This window comes from Monodon monoceros, unplaced genomic scaffold (assembly GCF_005190385.1).
Source record: "Monodon monoceros isolate NGI ecotype Baffin Bay Population unplaced genomic scaffold, NGI_Narwhal_1 Super_Scaffold_12, whole genome shotgun sequence".
NCBI lineage: Eukaryota > Metazoa > Chordata > Mammalia > Artiodactyla > Monodontidae > Monodon > Monodon monoceros.
Window position 1 is genome coordinate 66,763,064 of NW_021703768.1, and position 19,122 is coordinate 66,782,185.

A 19,122-nucleotide genomic window follows, 5' to 3' on the forward strand; every position below is an offset into this window, starting at 1 on the left:
AAGCAGTCCTTCTAAGCTCCCGGCAGATAACTGTTTGACCTGTGTTCTGAAAGGTGAGGGCCGGGGGATAAACCCAGAGTGGTTATTCTGAGTTCTTTATTTAGTGCAAAGGTGGTTTCTTATCAGCATATGTTTCAAAAGGGTAAGCCGTCCTCTAGGGACTGTGTTTTCTATCTGGAGTTTGCTTTTATCCTTTGGTGGTTATCTGCTTGCCCCTGGCATCGGCTGCGTTTGGATGTTATTTGTGGCCATGTGAGTACAGCAGTGGCGCTACCGGTTCCAGGTGATAAAAGGAGTTTGAACACAGAGAAGTCAGCTTTTAGTACAGGTGTCATGTTTTTATAGCTAATCTACATAAGTTTTTACCTAAAAACAGACTGAATCACATGCGGACATTAATTGTGTGCGTTGGTGTTTATTTATGATCTGCCCTGTCCTAAGGAGTTCAGGTGGCTATTGTAGATTTGGCTTTGCTTCTGATGTAGCTTCACTGTTGATGCAAAGCATCTGATAATTTTAAAAGGACAAATAGAAAAATATATATATTGTAGTCGAACGTTTTAGTCAACTAGAAAATTCAGATTATAGCTACATTGGCCTGTAGCTAAATAGAATGGGATTGGTAAATACTGTTTAGCTGAGGTCTATCTTTTAGCAAAGTGCTCTCTTCTTACTTTTCCTCAAAAGACTGAGGGAACATATCACAGATAATCCTTTAATCTTTTTTTCCATATGGAGGAAATAATCATGGTTTGGGATGGGGCGGGGGTGGGGGGGACGTCTACATTGCTTTGTTAACGGTGACTTAGTTGGTAATTCAAAATCTAATGATGGATGGATATCACCACCTAGTGGCCATATAGTATTTTGCGTTTCAAAACTTCACATTCCCAGAACTCCACTTAGGTCTCTGAAGGAATAATATTCTCTGTGAATTAAGTCCCTATAGCTTTGGGTTTTAAAATTCTAGTATGAATTGCATTATATCATGAACCAGAAAGTTAAATGTGAAATGAGATGATTTTTCAAATGCAGCGTAAAGCTAATACATGGAGTCACATGCTTAGTAAAATCCTAGCAACTGAGGTAAGCATTGGGACCAATCTTTCCCGTATCTTCACTTTATACACAGTAATAGCAGTGGAAAGTTTTCCTTGGCTGGTTCCCTTGGCATGTGAACCTAGAGGACATTTTTGGTTTTCTTATGAAACTTTTTGTAAAGTGAATTAAATCAGCAGTGTTTGGGGGAATAGAGAGTAGGTAGAAAGCAGAGACTGGACTGGTCATGGAAAAAAACTCCAAATTATAGCTTGAAGCCTTAAATTCTCCCAACAATTACCATAATATATTATGTCAGAGCATGGCTTTACTGGACAAATGTCAAGAGCGGTTTTTATCAATGGAATGTGTGCGGTTAATTGTTTAAACATACTTGGCAAAACTCATAATAGTTCTAAAACATAAAACCTTTAATTGGCCGTTTAAGATAATCTAAATTACAGTGAATTTTAAAGAATAAAAGGTGACTCAATCTAAGCTGAAAAACTATAGGTAAATATGTGGGCAGGTACAAGGTCGATGATAGAGTGGGCCCTTGGCAGATGCAGATTCAAGATTTGTAGTTTCAAATATACATGAGAGACCCTGAAGATCCACAAATATGAAATATTTCGTACTTTTTGCTCAGGCACAAATTTGGACTGTACCCAATGGCTGGCTAGTATGTAAAAATTGTTCAATTAGCTGGCAAGTTTGTCCAATGGACAGCTCAGTTTTCCCATCTCTAGGGGTCTGTTGATGTTTATTCTACTAACTATTTAACCATTTTGGACCTTCTCTATTGTATTTACGGTGGGGACCTCTCTGCTACACAGGTCTGTGTGAACAAGGGCATTCCCAAAGGTCTATCCTAGGTATATCCTGCCCTGTTGCCAAGAAATACTGTATTTGTAGGGGTGTGTGTATGTGTGTGTGACGGTAGTAAATCTCAAATTTGTGTCCCACAAAAAGATGAACTTAAATTTTACCTAGTGTGTGAAAATTCCATTTTCTTTTTATTAGAGAGGAAAAGAAACCAAGAGATTCTAAACAGAGTGTCTAACTGTTTAGAACTAGTTAGTGCCCATCGATTATCCTTTATAGCTATTTGACCAAATTAAATCATAAAATCTCAATGAAAATAATTTGAAATGGGTCAAATATTATGGAGAAGGGCTAGTTATCAACTAAGTTTTGATATGTCCAGTTGCTTTGAAAACTTCTTAGTTTTAAATTCTGATAAAAGGGATTTAAAAACAAAACTCCTTCATGTTCCGGGAATTCTTTCTCTACTAGAGGTTGAAGCATGACCTTATTATCTTCAGGGTTTTGAATTTTGAATTGACATTATCTTCTAAAGACAAAAAAAATCTTGATGTGGAAAAGCAAATACTATTTTGGAATGTTGCATGAAGGGTAAGTCATTCTACGGTTCAAGAGCCTTCCATGATCCAGCCTTTTCTTTTCACCATCCAGCTGCTTGCATATTTCCTTATAAATCGATTTGCTTATATATGTATCATATAAAGGACCAGCTGGGACGTGACTGTCACAGCAGTTAACTGACTAATACTGGATGGTCTCGTTTCCTTTCTTGAACTGAAAGCAGTGCTCAAAGCTGAACCAAGCAAACTCCTTTTGTAAAGCAAAGCAAAGTACCTGATTTATTTTTAAATCTTGTGTATTTCCGAAATAATGCTTTTTTAAAGACCGAAGTATAGTTGATTTACAATGTTGTGTTACTTTCAAGCGTACAGCAAAATAACTCAGTTATATGTGTGTGTGTGTGTATTCTTTTTCAGATTCTTTTCCATTATAGATTATTACAAGGTAGTGAAAACATAGTACCCTGTGCTATACAGTAGGTCCTTGCTCTTTATTTTATATACAGTAGTGTATATCTCTTAATCCCAAACTCCTAATTTATCCCTCCCCGCCCTTTCCCCTTTGGTAACCATAAGTTTCTTTTCTATGTCTGCCAGTCTATGAAATAACACTTCTTTCACCTTAGAAAAAAGACAGTGATCCACCTCTAGTTCAATTACATTAGAGTTTTATCTTCCATTTGTTTTGTACATGCTTGTGATACTAGTTATCTGCTGAGATTCAGGGCCATTGATCATGGTGGTGTGTATTTTAAAGATAAAAGATCATCTGGTATCTCTGAATGACAGTTGGGACTCCTAGATACTATATAATCAGAGTCACCTTGAAAGGATGTAAACCCTGTCTGACTTTAGTAGATTGCTGGTAACTTTCAAAAGCAGAGACCCTACCCCCATCCCCAAACACAACACACACCTTTTCCCTCCCCGTATGTTGATTGAATTAAGTTGGAGACTTTGCAAAGAGCTGGGAAGGAGAGAATAACTCTTCAGCCATTCTGCTTGAGACACCTAAGTCAAGTTTGTCTTAGATCTGTGGAACTGAGGTCACTCTCCGAGAGTGGGGAATATTGGCAGGCAGGGGAGTCCCGTGTGCTCCAGAAGACCTGCAGGATAATTCTCCGCTTTTATGTTAATATAAGACAGAAGTAAATTTTTGACAATAAAATACAGATTATTTGGAATAAAATAATCTAAGCATTTGTAAAGTTTGATAGATTGTAATGAATAACTTCAGTCTGCTCCGACTTTGTCCTCTCAATATTAGGATTGGTTCAAAATGAATTCTCTGGTTTGTGGAGAAAATTTTCATTCAAGAGAATGGTACTTAGCTGTTAGATTTTGGCCAGGATTTTAAAAATCATTTTATGCTTTTGGCAGCTAACTTGCTTGAATCTGATTGGGGGGAAAGGAAAGAGAAAACAATAATTGAAAAGTTAATAAATCCAGTTTAGTTGAAATGGTTGTCTTTTGGGGCACTTTTTTTTTTTTTTTTTTTTTTTTTACACATACAGAGAGGTAATCATTTAATTGGAACACTACAAGTAACTTTTTCATATAGTTTACAGCATTAAGCAGTTCATACTAGGTATAAAAAATTACCTCTTAATAAAATGCATGTTTGTTATAGAACATGTAGATAAGTTTACATCTGAGCTGGCTTTCCTTTACATCAACTATGTGACCTTTATGTCATAATTTTCTCTGCCATCAAAAAAGAACAAAAATGCACAGTAATCTAGGGGTTTCTTTTCAGACATGGGATTGATCTAATTCTGGTCTCTGGGGGAAACAACGAGAGTTCAAGGTCTGGAATGGAGAACATGAGTCTCTGAGACAAAAACAGGCTAAATCAGCATTTATTTTTATCAACAGTGTTAAAATGAATTCTCCCCAAGCCATGCTGGCTTTTTGGAATAATTTTAGTTTGCCCATCCAGCCCTAGAAGAGGGTCGACCTGGGCTAGATCACCCAGGATGTTTGCTTATAATTCCAGCGAGGAGAAAAAAATCCAGATGGGAGCAGAGAATTTTTCTCTGCTCATTCCAAGAGTCTACATTTCTGTATGTATGAGACACCGTCTATGTGAGAGAGGCTCGATTACATTCTTATAGCTCAGAATTGATTTCCTGAGGAGAGTTCTCTTCCTAACATTTAGCTTTAGTGAAAAAAATACATTATTGAACCTAAAATCAATGATTTATTTTTTCTACTCTTTTTCTCTGCAAGTGATATTAAATAAGGCTATAAGAATGTAGGAGGAAACAAAGAAAGTTGTTCAGAAAACTGGAGTTTCCTTTGCTAAGTCAGTTTGGCAGTAACATGGAGCAAAATCAAAGCATCCTAGCCAAAATAAATCTGCACAATGGAGCAATCAGATATGAGGTAATAGTGTGACATGCCTGTGGGTATCAAACATTCTTGCAAAAACCACAGACTTAAAATTTGGTCCTGCACCATTAAGCCACAGTTCTGCCAAGCAACAACACAGATCACTGCTGCGAGCCAAATGCAATTCCCACCCAAAACAATTAAATCTTTTACCAGAGGTCTGAGCCTGGGAAGCTTAAGGCCTGAGAATTACTTTGGTGGCATGGAATCAGAATCTCATTTCAGTGTGAAAATGAGATGGTTATTGTTCAGATCAGGAGGAAATGTCAGCTGCAAAATACATGGCAGTCGAGGGACTTGGATGACTTGAAGTGATGTTTGTTGAGGTTAGATTTAAAAAGTGTTAGCTAAGAAATCAGTAAGTTCTTTCTGATCACTGCATAGCTCATGTTATAATGTTCATTTTTACTGATTAGAAAAATAATTTATGCTCATTCAAGGGAAGTTGGAAAATCTGTAAGAATATATAAATAAAATATTACCTTAGTCTCATATCACTAGATATAAACTTTATAACATTTTACTGCATTTTCTTTGGGTCTTTTGCATACACACACACACACACACACACACAGCTGCATTGAGAGTATGCGTAAAATTCGGATTATTGTACATTTTTAGGACTTTGCTTTTTATTTAACTTAACACTTCTTTTAGTATCTTCCATCTCCTTGTATAGTCCTGAAAGCCAAGATATTTGATGGTTATATAATGTCCCATTTGTCTGGCTATACCATGATTTATTGAATATATATTTGCTCTATAGATTTTTCCCACTTACTGCTAGTGTAATATTTTAGATAAAATGTTCATATCTCTGATTATTTTTTAGGATAGCATTTTAGAAGTAGAATTACGAAGTCCAAGGGTAGGAACTTTTTTTTTTGGCTGTACGCGGGCCTCTCACTGTTGTGGCCTCTCCCGTTGCGGAGCACAGGCTCCAGCCACTCCGCGGCATGTGGGATCCTCCCGGACCAGGGCACAAACCCGTGTCCCCTGCATCGGCAGGCGGACTCTCAACCACTGCGCCACCAGGGAAGCCCAAGGGTAGGAACTTTTTAAGGCCCTTGGTATGTATTGCCAACTGTTTTCCAGACCGGTTATTTACTTCTGCTGACTTTGTGATTGTCTTGCTTGCTGTTTGCCAGCAGCAAACAACATCTTCGATCAGGGGCAAGTATGGATAGGGAGGAGCGCAGCACACTCTGGGGTTCATTATTTCAAAATATGAAATTATTTATTAAACAACACCACTATGTGCCAGGCATAGCTCCTGGCACTGAGGATACAAGAGTAAACAAAAGAAGCCAAAATCCCTGTCCTCAATGAGCTTACACTCTACTAAGGAGAAAAAATATAATAACTAAGTAAAATGCATAGGATATTAGAAGGTAATAAGTGTTATGAAGAAAAATAAAGCAAATAAGGGAGATGAATAGTGTGGTAAGGCCAAGGAAAGGGGAGCATTGCACAGTTTACACATGGTATTGGGATGCTGGAAAATTTTCCACCTTTGAGGACATTCACTGGTTTCCTGAAAGAGGTTAGTTAGAAAGTAAACTGGAAAGTATTGAGCTCCAAAATCCAAATTAAGTATATGAGGAACTCTGGGATCTTTCACCATAAAAAGTATTCAATTTAGGTCTTTGTTAGTTTTAAGGAATTCTTATTCTTTATTAATTTAATTTTTAATTTTATCCTGCTTTAATTCGTCTGTTAAAGACAGCTTAGTCATACAGCAGCAACAGGCTGAATGTGACGTTTATATCTGCATTGTTACTCCATTTCCTTTTCTGTTATCTATTAAAGGAGGGTAGCCGAAAAAAAAAAAAAGGCAAAAAATAAGACTTGGTGGGTGGAGGGTAAGAGATGGTAAGGAAAGGGAAATAAGCAAAGAAAAGGAAAATAAAGAAAAAGTTAGAAACCCAGGTCAGATCAAATGTCAGTTCCCAGTCGCAGGAAGACCTACCAGACAGAGTGCTTTGGTGAGTACAGTCCTCTGAGCATCTTTCCCAGGGCCACCTAGGGGGTAGCTCAGTGGTACCATTCAGGCTACTAGAGTTGAATTTAAATCCATATAATTTCTGGATTTCCACCAGAGAAATAAAAACACCCTTAATTCTGTGTTTTGGAAAAAAAGTCTTTATTAAGCTTCCCTCGGTTCTTTGAAGTTTTATCACTTTTCAGAGACTCTTCTTTACATAGCAGAGGTCTCTTGTCTCCTATCTTAATTTTGGCATGATTGAGGTGTATTTCAAAGCAAAGCTAAGCAAAGAGATTGAAGGAAAAGTAGAAGGTCTCTTAATCATGAGGTTTTCAAACTTAAGGTCTTCTTCTCACAAATTATTTTATCAAAGATCTAGGTTTTTACCATATTTTAAAGCTTTAAAAACCGCATTATTTTCTGAGAAGAAAGAAACATTAGAGCCATTCTCTAGTATATTTATTATACATTTTTAAAAGACATAAAGATAACCATGGTGCTTTTGGGAGTAACTAGCAGGACTGTTTTTTGGCGTGCTCTGAATTGGAAACAATTGCCTTAACTCATATACAGTTCTTTCTTCTCTGTCTTTTTCAAATAAAATCTCTTAACTCACTGTTTCAACCACAGACTCATTTTTCCCCCCCTTGGTTCTTTTTTTTTTTTAATTTTTATTGGAGTATAGTTGATTTACAATGTTGTGTTAGTTTCAGGTGTACAGCAAAGTGAATAAGTTTTACATACACATGTATCCACTCTTTTAGTTTCTTTTCCCATATAGGTCATTACAGAGTATTGAGTAGGGTTCCCTGTGCGATACAGTAGGTCCTTATTAGTTATCTATTTTACATATAGTAGTGTGTATATGTCAATCCCAACCTCCCAATTTATCCCTCCTCCCCCTTTCCCCTTGGTGACCATAAGTTTGTTTTCTACACACAGACTTATTTTAAATTTAATTCAAGGAAAGACTAATAGATCTGTAGGCCCAGAAGAAACAGTCACATTTGCCATTGTCACATAAATCTGAATACGTATTTCTTTCATATGAAGGAAATTTGTCTCCACCAGTCTGGTCAGCATTAGATGTGATTTAAAACGTGACAGTAGGCAAAGCATATTGGGAAAGTGATACCCAAGTTGAGCCAGAGAGACAATGAACAAACATGTCCCATATCACATTCTAATTAAGAGACCGGAGGCTAGAAAGCTTCTCTCTTATTTATGGTCCAATATTATTTTCATCTCACTAAAGTTTGTTATTTTTGAATAGGCATAAGGACTATGTTTTTCATATAATTATTGGTTGATATGGAGGTCACATTTTAAGGCAACAAAAAATTGAATGTAAACCTAAAAGTCCTGGGTGTTTAACATTGCTAAGTTTCAAGTTATTCCCAGTCTTGCTGGATTACTGTAAGAGATAATGCATACCAAGTACCAGAAGAGGGCTTCATTCATTACTGGTGCTGAATAAAAGACATGTATTACTGTCATGGAAGGCAAAAGATATTTCTGGTTAAATCTCATTGCTCAAACTAGGGAATCAAAAGGTATCATCTAAAGATGTAGATATAAAGGTAACCAGTAGAAAAACATCAGGTCAATAAAATTCCTTTTAATTATCTGAACACACATTAAAGAAAAGCAAACATATATTTATAGTAAGACATATTTTTAAAGCATTATCTTGTATATTAATATGCATAAATGTGATAAATGTTCCTATTAAAACAACTTCCAAATTAGATCATAAAGCAAAACACAACTGAATGGTGCACATAAGAATCATATCTAAAACAGAATTACTCAGAAAGGTTGAATATAAAATGATGGGCATAGGTATATCGGGTAAACAGAAAAATAAATATAGCAAATATATCAATTTATATATATATCAACATAGCAAAGGATTTGGATGAAAACAATTACATTCAATAAGACAAAGGTACTTTATAGTGGTAAAAATATAAAAGAAGGAATGACCATTTTATTGCACTATAATCACCTCTACATAAAATTATATGTGCACATAAGGTTTGGAAGAAAACATGACAGATTAGAGTGACGAGATTATGAATTTTTTTCTCTAGTTGTTCCACTTCCATTAATGCTGTTACAATTAATAATGATGACATGGTGAAAATTCTTAAATTGAGCATTGATTCCTTAGATATATCTCATCGCCAAAGGAAAAAATATATATATTTGAAGAAAGACTTTGAGATATATACATTTTCCACTAAGAGTGTAAAAATCTTTTTCTTTACCACCAGAATTATTTCAGCTAGATGGTTCAACAGAAATTGTTGAGTCCCTTCTAATTTAATCGTGCAGTAATGGCACTGTCGCTTTTATAATATGCTTCTCTTTGACTGTCAATAGTTATCTTCTCCCTCCATTTTTACAGCAATATGAGAACTGGAGGCCCAATCAGCCAGATAGTTTCTTTTCTGCTGGAGAAGACTGTGTTGTAATTATATGGCATGAGAATGGCCAGTGGAATGATGTTCCCTGCAATTACCATCTCACCTATACCTGCAAGAAAGGAACAGGTAATGATTACTCCATTAATAATGTATACTTAATCTGCATTTCAATTATCAAGTAAATTCAGGAAGAATAAATGTCATTCTTTGTGGTCTTTTTTTTTTTTTTGCGCGGTACGCGGTCCTCTCACTGCCGTGGCCTCTCCCGTTGCGGAGCACAGGCTCCGGACGCACAGGCTCAGCGGCCATGGCTCACGGGGCCAGCCGCTCCGCGGCATGTGGGATCCTCCCGGACCGGGGCACGAACCCGTGTCCCCTGCATCGGCAGGCGGACTCTCAACCACTGAGCCACCAGGGAAGCCCAAATGTCATTAAGACATAAGCTGGATGTCACATATGGTATCTCTTATTGCTCTGGAATGGTTTACTTTTTCAATATAATTGAAAAGTTTGTTTTCAGTAATGTGTTCACCTTAGATTTCAAGTGCTTAAGATAACAATGTAGCATTTATGTAGAAAAACTACCTGGCAGTATTTTTAAGAAAAACAATTGCCAGCCCAAGTGCCTATAAACCTGTTTATTTTGATGAGGAGAGCATTAAAAAAAAAAAAAAAAAATCAGTTGTAGAATAAATAAATAAAAATTTTAAAGAAACAAAAAAAATTTTAATTAGTTGTCAACAATAAAAAACTGGTATGTATCATAAAATAATGTGAAGTTTTTACTTAAAAAAAAAAGAACACCTGGTGCCATCTGGCCCATGTTCAAATTTATCAGTGGTTTAAATACTGCAGCTGAAAACTACCACCCTCCCTTGGTGGGACTGTGGTCTCCAATTCATTGCAGTCCTCATTCAGACCTTTCCTCCTTTTTGGTTAAGTTCCTGGTCTTTATAGACATTTGAGTTTTTCACTCATTCCCTTAGAAGCTCCATCTGTACACATAAACCATAGAACAAAAATGCCATCCCTATATCTATTGTTGAATACCTTCAAAATATGATACAATAAAAACATTTATAATATGTTTATAAGTTAATAATATAATGAGAATTGCTTAGTTGATATTAAACAGATAAAATTAAGAAAGCTGATTTTTGAAAGTGTTTATCATTGACCAATAGGTTTGAATTCTAAGGTGCACTGTATAGACTTCTTCCTTTAAAAAATAGGAATTCCATAAAAATTTATAAACCTATTTGCAATTGATAATGGTGTTAGAACATGAGTATTTAATCTCTATACCCAGATTTTACCCACCTCAATTAAACATACAAAGTACAAATGCAAAATGCAAAATCCATTTGACTTATTTTTGAGTATAAAAATAATAAAACTAAAAATACACTCTATAGATATTTTAGGAAAGACAAACACCACTAGAGAAATTCTATCAAAAGAAAGAGAACAGTAAGATACACAAAGCTGAGATGAAACTCAGCTGTTATCCATGACTACTATACTCTGCCATTCTCTTGTCTAAAGCAGAATTTATTCTGAATATCTTTCATGTGTGAGCAGCTTTCCTGACTATGTACGTTACTTCCGCACTTACGCGATGGAACTTGTGAAAACAGCAAATCAAGTTATTTGCTCTTTTCCCTGTTTCTAGTGTAAGAAGTCTTTAAAGAACTGTTTGTCTTTATCCAAATGTCATGTTTGCCCTCTTAGATCTCCAAATGTTCCCTGGAGTCATGCTTTTCATTTTGTGATCCAAACATTCTTTTATTTCCCGTGTTGCTTTTTCCTATGCCAGGGTTTATTAGCAGCAGCACTATTAACGTTTTAGTCCAGACAGTTCTTACTTGTTGGGGCTGTCCTGTGCATTGCAGAATGTTTAGCATCATCTCTGCCCTCTATGCACTGAATGCCAGTAACATTCTCCTCCACTCCACATCCTCCTTTGCTTTGTGACAACCATCCATGTCTCTAGCCATCACCAACTATCCCTGGGAAAGGAGGGAGAGGAGGAAAACTGCCCCAGGTTGAGAACCACTGCCTTATCTAAAAAGGATTCACAAAAGTAACATCATGGTAGACATTTACCAATGGGGAAAGATTTACACAACATTAGGTCTACCTCATTAAAGGAGAAAAATAAAACAAAACAAAATGATTCATATATTTTATCTCCCTATTGTCTGATTTTTATTTGTGTAGACTTAATTCTTTGTTAATCAGTACTCTGGGGAATGTTACGAATTTTATAAATGTCTGAAGACTTTTATAAATGACACTTATTTTTCCGTTCAGATATTTTAGACATCTTTAAACATACAGACCTAGGTTGTTTTAATTAAATACTTGCAAAGGAGGATTATATTATATATAAAAGACTTTTTTTAAAAAAAAAACACCACCTCGTTGCATACTATCTACACATCTTTGGGGCATCCTGCAGGTTCCTTCCAATCCCATCCATTTACTTCCCCAATCCAGCCATAGATAATGACTTAATTCCCTTTCTTTTCTCTTTAGAATTATCACATATGCTTGTATCTGTAAACAAATTGTTTAGTTTTGTACACTTTTGAACTTTAAGTAGAATCATACTGTTTGTATTTTGTGCATTGCTTTTTTTGTTCAGCATTATGTTTGTGAGATTTATCCATGTTGATGCATGTAGCTGTATTTCTTCATTTTGGCTGCTGTGTAGTATTACAGTATATGACTATATAACATCTTATTTATCAGTTCTCCTGCCAGTGGACATTTGGGTTACATTCAGTGTTTTCACTATTATAAACAATGTTTCTACGAATATTCTTGAACTTGTTTGTGGTAGATCTCTGCAAGTTTCCATAGGGTGTTTTTCCAGGAGTGAAGTGCAGAGTCATAGGATACATGTACTATCAAATTCACTAGAAAATGCCAAATTATTTTCCAAAGTGGTTGTACCAATTGTCACTCCCACCAGCAATGTGTGAAAGGTCCCATTACTCCACATCTTCTCCAACATTTGATATTAATGGACTTTGAAATTTTTGCCAATCTGGTGGGTATAAAATGTTATCTCTTGTGATTTAATTTGCGTTGTCTTGGATACTTCTCCCTGGATATCTTTTCATATACTTTTATTTATAGCTTTTCTTTTGTAAGGTTTCTATTCATGTCTATTGTGTATTTTTAAAACTTGATTGCTTCTCTTTTATATATTGATTTGTGAGAGTTTTTTTAAATGTCCTGGTTATTAATCCCTTGACAATTATATGTTGCAAATATCTACTCCCAGTTTGTAGCTTTTCTTTCCCCATGGCATTTTTTAATGAACAGAGTTCTTCATTTTGTTGAATTTTCCTTTATGGTTTAAACCTTTTTGTGTCTTAAGAAATCTTTACCTATCCTAAAGTCAGAAAGCTATCCTATGTTGTTTTTAAATGTTTTATAGTTTGTCTTTTACATTTATATATTTAAACCATCTAGAATTGATCTCCCATGGATTCTCTGAGGTAGGGAACCAAATACATATTTTTTTCCATATGAATACCCAATTGTCCAAGTGAAAAAACTACCTTTTCCCCACTGCTCTGCCATGTTGCTTCCGTCAAATATCAAGCATATATATGTGGATCTATTTCTGGTCTGTTTGCCTGTCCTTGCCAGTACCACACTCCCTGAATTATTTTAACTTTATAATAAGTCTTCATTTATAGTTTTGGAAGAAAGCTGTATATTGCTTTCCTCTCAAATTTAAAGACAACTTTTAATTAGTCAGAATCAAGTATAATGAGTTATCTAATTGATAATTTTTAACCTTCCGTATCACTTCCATCTCATTCTATCTGATACTTGCTAGTATCTGGACCCTAGTATAGACTTTCCATATTACAATAAAAGAAGTGTAGATATCCAGATGCGGGTTTTCATTGAACTACATACATAGTGTAGATTATTAATTGAAAATGACATATTATTATAGAAATCTCAGTTTATCATCTAGGAATTTGTAAAAATCAAATACATACACAAACGTTTCTAATTTCTTAGTTATAGATAGTAGGACTTTATAATCTATTTTTAGGTTATGTCTATCTGAGTGACAATTTCTTATGTGAACGAAAATATATGCTTGGATTGTGTTTCATTAAAGACAGTTTTGTTTTCTATGGGTCAATACATTCTAAGCTGTTTTGTCAGGCAGAAGTAAATTAAAGGAACTAAATATTTAAGTTAAACCTACATTTGTCATTTCAAAAGAATATGGTTATAAACAGCCTTTTGAATATGTAAATAAATTTAATATTCGTGAACTTTTGACATCCAAACATCTTGGTACCAAGGTTTCTGGTAATCATCCTCCCATTGAAGATTTGCATTATTTCATGAGAGAATATGACATGCTTATCAGGTGGGCCTCATGATGGCATTCTTAAAGTAAACTATTGATAGGAAATGTCATTTAGGGAAATTATATTGAAGTTAAGTTATATTTTTATTAGAGATATATAGCAAAACACAATCACTTAATAAAAGTTAATTTTTAAAATATATCATTTAAAACAAGTACACTAATATTGAATAAAGTTACAAATCAATACAAATTCAGTTGAACCAATTTTCCCAGCTTCTTGAATTTCAAAATTGTGAGGTTTCTTTTACTACTATTTCCTTTTTACTATTTCTACCATCACTAAGTTTGTTGATATACAGAATTTTTTATTGTGGGTTAAAAATGATGGTTATATATTCCAAGATTTACCTTTACTTACCCTGCTTAGGAGTTGAAATTTATATTTATAAGGTAATTACGAAATTGAAGCATGAATGCTATGTCCTGACTTGCTTCCTGTCTCTGTACAGAAGACAGAAAAGAGCAAATAAACGTAACTGAACCTGGAGATATTTTATGTATACTGAAGGGTCCATATTTTATCCATATTTTGAACATATTTTGTCCACATTTTGAAGCTATGATGTTATTATAGATTGTAAGTTTTTTTCGGGGAAGTGACAATAATAGTTAATTATTACAAATCTTATTTGAAGTGAGGGTGGGTAATAAATAAAAACATCGGGATGGTGGTGAAGACAACATCAACAAGCCACATGGTGGCATGAGACAGGAAATTCCAAATTCCTTTTAATTTAGAATTTTTTTCAGAAAAGTAGCACCTCCAAATGGACAGATGAATGTATGACCATATGCCCTATGGTTCTTTTAAAAAAAAAAAAAAAGCACAATTCAAGATACAGAATCTGAGATTCAAACTAGGCCCAGAGGCTTACTGTTTAGTTTTGTCTTGAAAATTTTCAATTTCTTAATCTAAATGACTGCTGAAGGTGCTTGATTGGGTATAATAAAGAAGGAAAGAGAAAAAAAAAGAGAAACTCATGCCAATAGAAATACTTAGATTATTTGGAAATAACCCAATTTACTTTTCTTTAGTTGCTTGCGGCCAGCCCCCTGTTGTAGAAAATGCCAAGACCTTTGGAAAGATGAAACCTCGTTATGAAATCAACTCCCTGATTAGATATCACTGCAAAGATGGTTTCATTCAACGCCACCTTCCAACCATCCGTTGCCTAGGAAATGGAAGATGGGCTATGCCTAAAATTACCTGCCTGAACCGTAAGTGGTCCTTTAGAAAGAATGGACAACCATGCTATAACAACTACTAGACACCCTCATTTTACGGCTACGGTATTGGTAGTTTAGGGTATGGAGCAAGTAATATTGTTGTGTTTTCTTTTCTTTCTTTCTTTCCTTCCATGTAGCATCTGCATACCAAAGGACTTATTCTAAGAAATACTTTAAAAATTCCTCATCAGCAAAGGACAATTCAATAAATACATCAAAACATGATCACCGTTGGAGCAGGAGGTGGCAAGAATCAAGGCGCTGATCCCTAAAATGGCGAACATGTGTTTTCATCATTTCAGCCAAAGTCCTAACTTCCTGTGCCTTTCCTATCACCTCGAGAAGTATTATCAGTTGGTTTGGATTTTTGGACCACCGTCCAGTCATTTTGGGTTGCTGTGCTCGAAAACATTTTAAATGAAAGTATTGGCATTCAAAAAGAAAGCAAACAAAAGGAAAGAAAATAAGGGCAGAATGTAACCATTTCCAGACTATCTAATTTCTTTAGTTTTCTATTTGCCTCCAGTGCAGACCATTTTATAATGTATACCAGCCTACTGTACTATTTAAAAAGCTCCATTTCAGCACCAATGGCAATGTAAATAAGATGATTTAATGTTGATTTTAATCCTGTATATAAAATAAAAAGTCACACTGAGTTCGGGCATATTTAATGATGATTATGGAGCCTTACAGGTCTTTAATCATTTGTTCGGCTGCTTTTGGTAGTTTGTTTAGGCTGGAAATGGTTTCCCTTGCCCTTTGTCAGCAAGATGGAGGATGGCTTTTCCTGGACAATTAACAAACACAAAGTTTTGTAGGTCACTGCACCATTTCCGCCCTAGGTACAACCGGCTTCCATGTGATGCTGAAGCCTGGCTGGCTAATGGGATCCCAATGGAACTAGAGACTGCAACGTGGAACTCTTTTTTTGCTGCATTCCTTTTTCTTCACTTACAAGAAAGGCCTGAATGGAGGACTTTTCTATGACTAGGAGCATTTTTTAGGGGTCAAAGTGTTAATTATTAACTCAACTGGGTCTCCTTTTTAATGGCTTTTTATGATACTAACTTGCAAGATTACAGATCAACAACATTTCAAATGGATATAGACCTAGGGCTCTGGAGGGAGGGGGTTTGTTAAAACAACACACATTCAAAGAAAGAAATTTTGTATATATAACCATTTTAATCTTTTATAAAGTTTTGAATGTTCATGTATGAATGCTGCAGCTGTGAAGCATACATAAATAAATGAAGTAAGCCATACTGATTTAATTTATTGGATGTTATTTTACCCCAAACCTGAACATTGACATAGTATGTTAGTTATTTTTCAGTGTTAGCCTTTATACTTCCCTCACACAGTTTGGAACAATATAATCTAGGTACTCTGTCCCTGATGAAATAATGTGATGGATAGAATGCATCAAGTGTTTATTATAAAAAGAGTGGAAAAGTGTATAGCTTTCAGCAAATGATGTTTGCCCATTCTAAGCAAGGAGCATATATATAGAACTAGTGTGGGCGTTGCTTCCTGTTAGGTGGAGTGTATGTGTTAAAATTTCTCCCTATCTCTTCCCACTCTGTTTCCTCCCCTTAATTTGAATAAAATGACTGCTGAAGATGACTCTGAATCATTATCCACTTAATTTAATGTTTAAAGAAAACCCTGTAATGGAAAGAAAGCATTTAGGAGTCTTTCCCTAATTTTAGTTAGAATGATCTTGAGAAGACAACAAATAAAATGCAAATAGAAGAAGAGCAGACCCAACATGGATTCTTTTTCACAGAACCTCTTTTGACTTAGAAGGAACCACAGTAGCCACAATCATCCACACTGTCTTTAGGCAAGTTCCCTTGGTTGCTGCGTTAAATGTGATCCACCTTTGGGTGTTCTAGAGCACAGAACAACTCTGTGTCTGCCTATTAGGTTTTAATTTTTCCTCTTTCATTACAATGCACATAATACGTTCCTGTATTTATATTATACCGTGTATAGTGTAAAATGTGAATGACTGTTTTTTTTTTTTTGTGAATGAAAATCTAAAATCTTTGTAACTTTTTATACCTGCTTTTGTTTCGCCAAAGAAACCTAAAATCCTTCTTTTACTATACTGTGACTGGTCTGGTTATTTACAACTTTAAACCCTAATGTGCACGAACATTTTTACATTCTAGATCTCTCATGAAGTACAAGCTGCTGGCTTGGATGAAATGATTTTATGGCTAGCAGAGAGGTGATTATAAATGTCCCTGCAAAAATTGAGATAGTAATTCTGATAATGTTTACATATACATTCTTAGGCATTAATCTCAAACATGAAGGAAACATGCAATAGGAAAAGTGATAGGTCACACTTACAGAACTCTTCCTATTAACCAGGCCAAGTGTTTTATGTATATCATCTCCCAACAAGCCTAAGAGAGAGGCTGTTAATGTCTGATTGATGAGGGATCAAGCATAGAGAATTCAAGTCATTTGTCCCAAGTTACATAGTTTGTTTGTCGTGGATGCAGGTAATCTCCAGAACCTGCATAATACTCTCAATAAAAACATAAAATATTATGTTCTCAATTGTTATACATTTAGGAGGTTAATTTACTGGCTAGAAGATCATATCTAAAAAAAAGATCAGAAGATGTCAAAAACACCAAGTTCATATCCATCCAGATATTCATCCATCACTTTATTTTCATTCATTCACTATTACTAAGTACCTACTATGTATTAGGCACTGTACTAGGCCCTGGAGATTCAGCAGTAAATGAGCTAGACAGGTCTCTGCCAATGTAAGATTTTTATACTGGATGCATCCCATGGGAGTTATTTTTACAGCCCATTCTATTCAATATCTTTATTGATAATTTGGAAGAACAAATCCATTATATATTCTGCAGTTGTATAGAAGATATCATAAAGGACAAAGGTGAGTGGAAAATTATTTTGAGGTTTCTTTCTTGGAATGTCAAAAATATATGGGAAGTTAGGCAAGAATAGATACAGAAGAGATTCTTTTCCTTGCTTAGCTTGTCCTTTTAATGTGCAATCTGTCATATCTTTATACAGAACTTTAAATAGAAATTACCCAAGGCAGTATATAAGAATTTGTATTACTTGTGCATATACACCCTTATTAGATGTTTATAAATCCATCAGATAAATTTTTACTGATCTAGGTGCAAATAATAGAGTCTATGGGATGTTCCATTACCCACAATGCTGGAACAGAGTGAGAAGTTTAAGGAGACTCAGCACTACTCAAAGTCAGCCAGAGGTGGTTTTCTATTCATTTCTAAAGCTAGGTTGCATATCAGGGGAAGAAGAGGTGGTTTTATGGGGTAGCTGAAATGGAAAAGAGGTATGAGAGATTGTATCGGGAGGAATACATCATTTTAATGTGATAGCAAGTAGGACTTTGCTGATCTTAAGTGAATTTTCAATTACGGTACAGGAAGTAGGAACTGGATTAGCCTTGAGCTAATTATGCAGGAGTCATATATCATGCAAAATAAAGTTGTGGAGTTTGAAAATGGAGAGAAAAAATAAAATAGGTTTCAAAAAAGTTCAGAGTTGATTTTGTGCATGCCTGTGCAAGACTGTCTCCCAAGAAAAGAATCTCCAAGAGAAAATATATCTTAGATAAAAGCAAAAGATGTTATTATCAAGAAGCTAAAGACTCAGTGATGACTTCAACATTTTTTAATGTGTTTCTTTTTATGTTTCCCAGTATTACAAATGCAGGGAAGTGGTTTTTGAAGGAAAAGTCCTGCAGTGATGGTTTTGTACCATTTGTACATCCTTTCTTTTTTCTTTTAACTGTACTGCAGTTCCCATTTGCTAAACAAACCAGAATTCACCCAAATGATTCTTTTCTAAAACAAGTCTATATACAAAGTTTATAAAGGTCTTTGAATGAGTCATTCAAGAGTGTATAATCTTTTCCCATTATTACTCATTTCTGAGTGTTTGGATCCCAGCTGGACAAGAAAGAGAAAATGCCAAACAAGAACAAGAATGGTTTTTGTTGAGATGTTTACAGAATAGGCAAAGCCTGGGTTTTCATTGGAATTTAAATTCACAGTTCTGTCTGAGTCCATCAAATGATCCCTGCTGAAGATTAAAAGTTGATTGCCTTAAGGCAGTAAGTCGTAAGTAATTTTTTGATAGTGTGTACTCTAAAATAAAATGTTAAACTATGTATCCATCACATTTTAAGTTGTTAACCAAAATGTTTTTCATCATAAAGCAAAACAA

General features: G+C 35.1%; 1 protein-coding gene across 2 annotated transcripts in view; it reads left to right on the forward strand.

The window, feature by feature from the left end:
• Positions 1–16,133, forward strand: part of VCAN (versican) — a 113,140-nt gene extending 97,007 nt beyond the window's left edge. For both annotated transcript variants that reach the window (XM_029217545.1, XM_029217544.1), the window contains 3 exons: positions 9,209–9,353; positions 14,674–14,856; positions 15,003–16,133. In XM_029217545.1, coding sequence (XP_029073378.1) covers positions 9,209–9,353; positions 14,674–14,856; positions 15,003–15,130 — 456 coding nt within the window. In that variant the 3' untranslated portion in view covers positions 15,131–16,133. The remainder of the gene's footprint in view (positions 1–9,208; positions 9,354–14,673; positions 14,857–15,002) is intronic.
• The last annotated feature ends 2,989 nt before the right edge of the window (positions 16,134–19,122 follow it).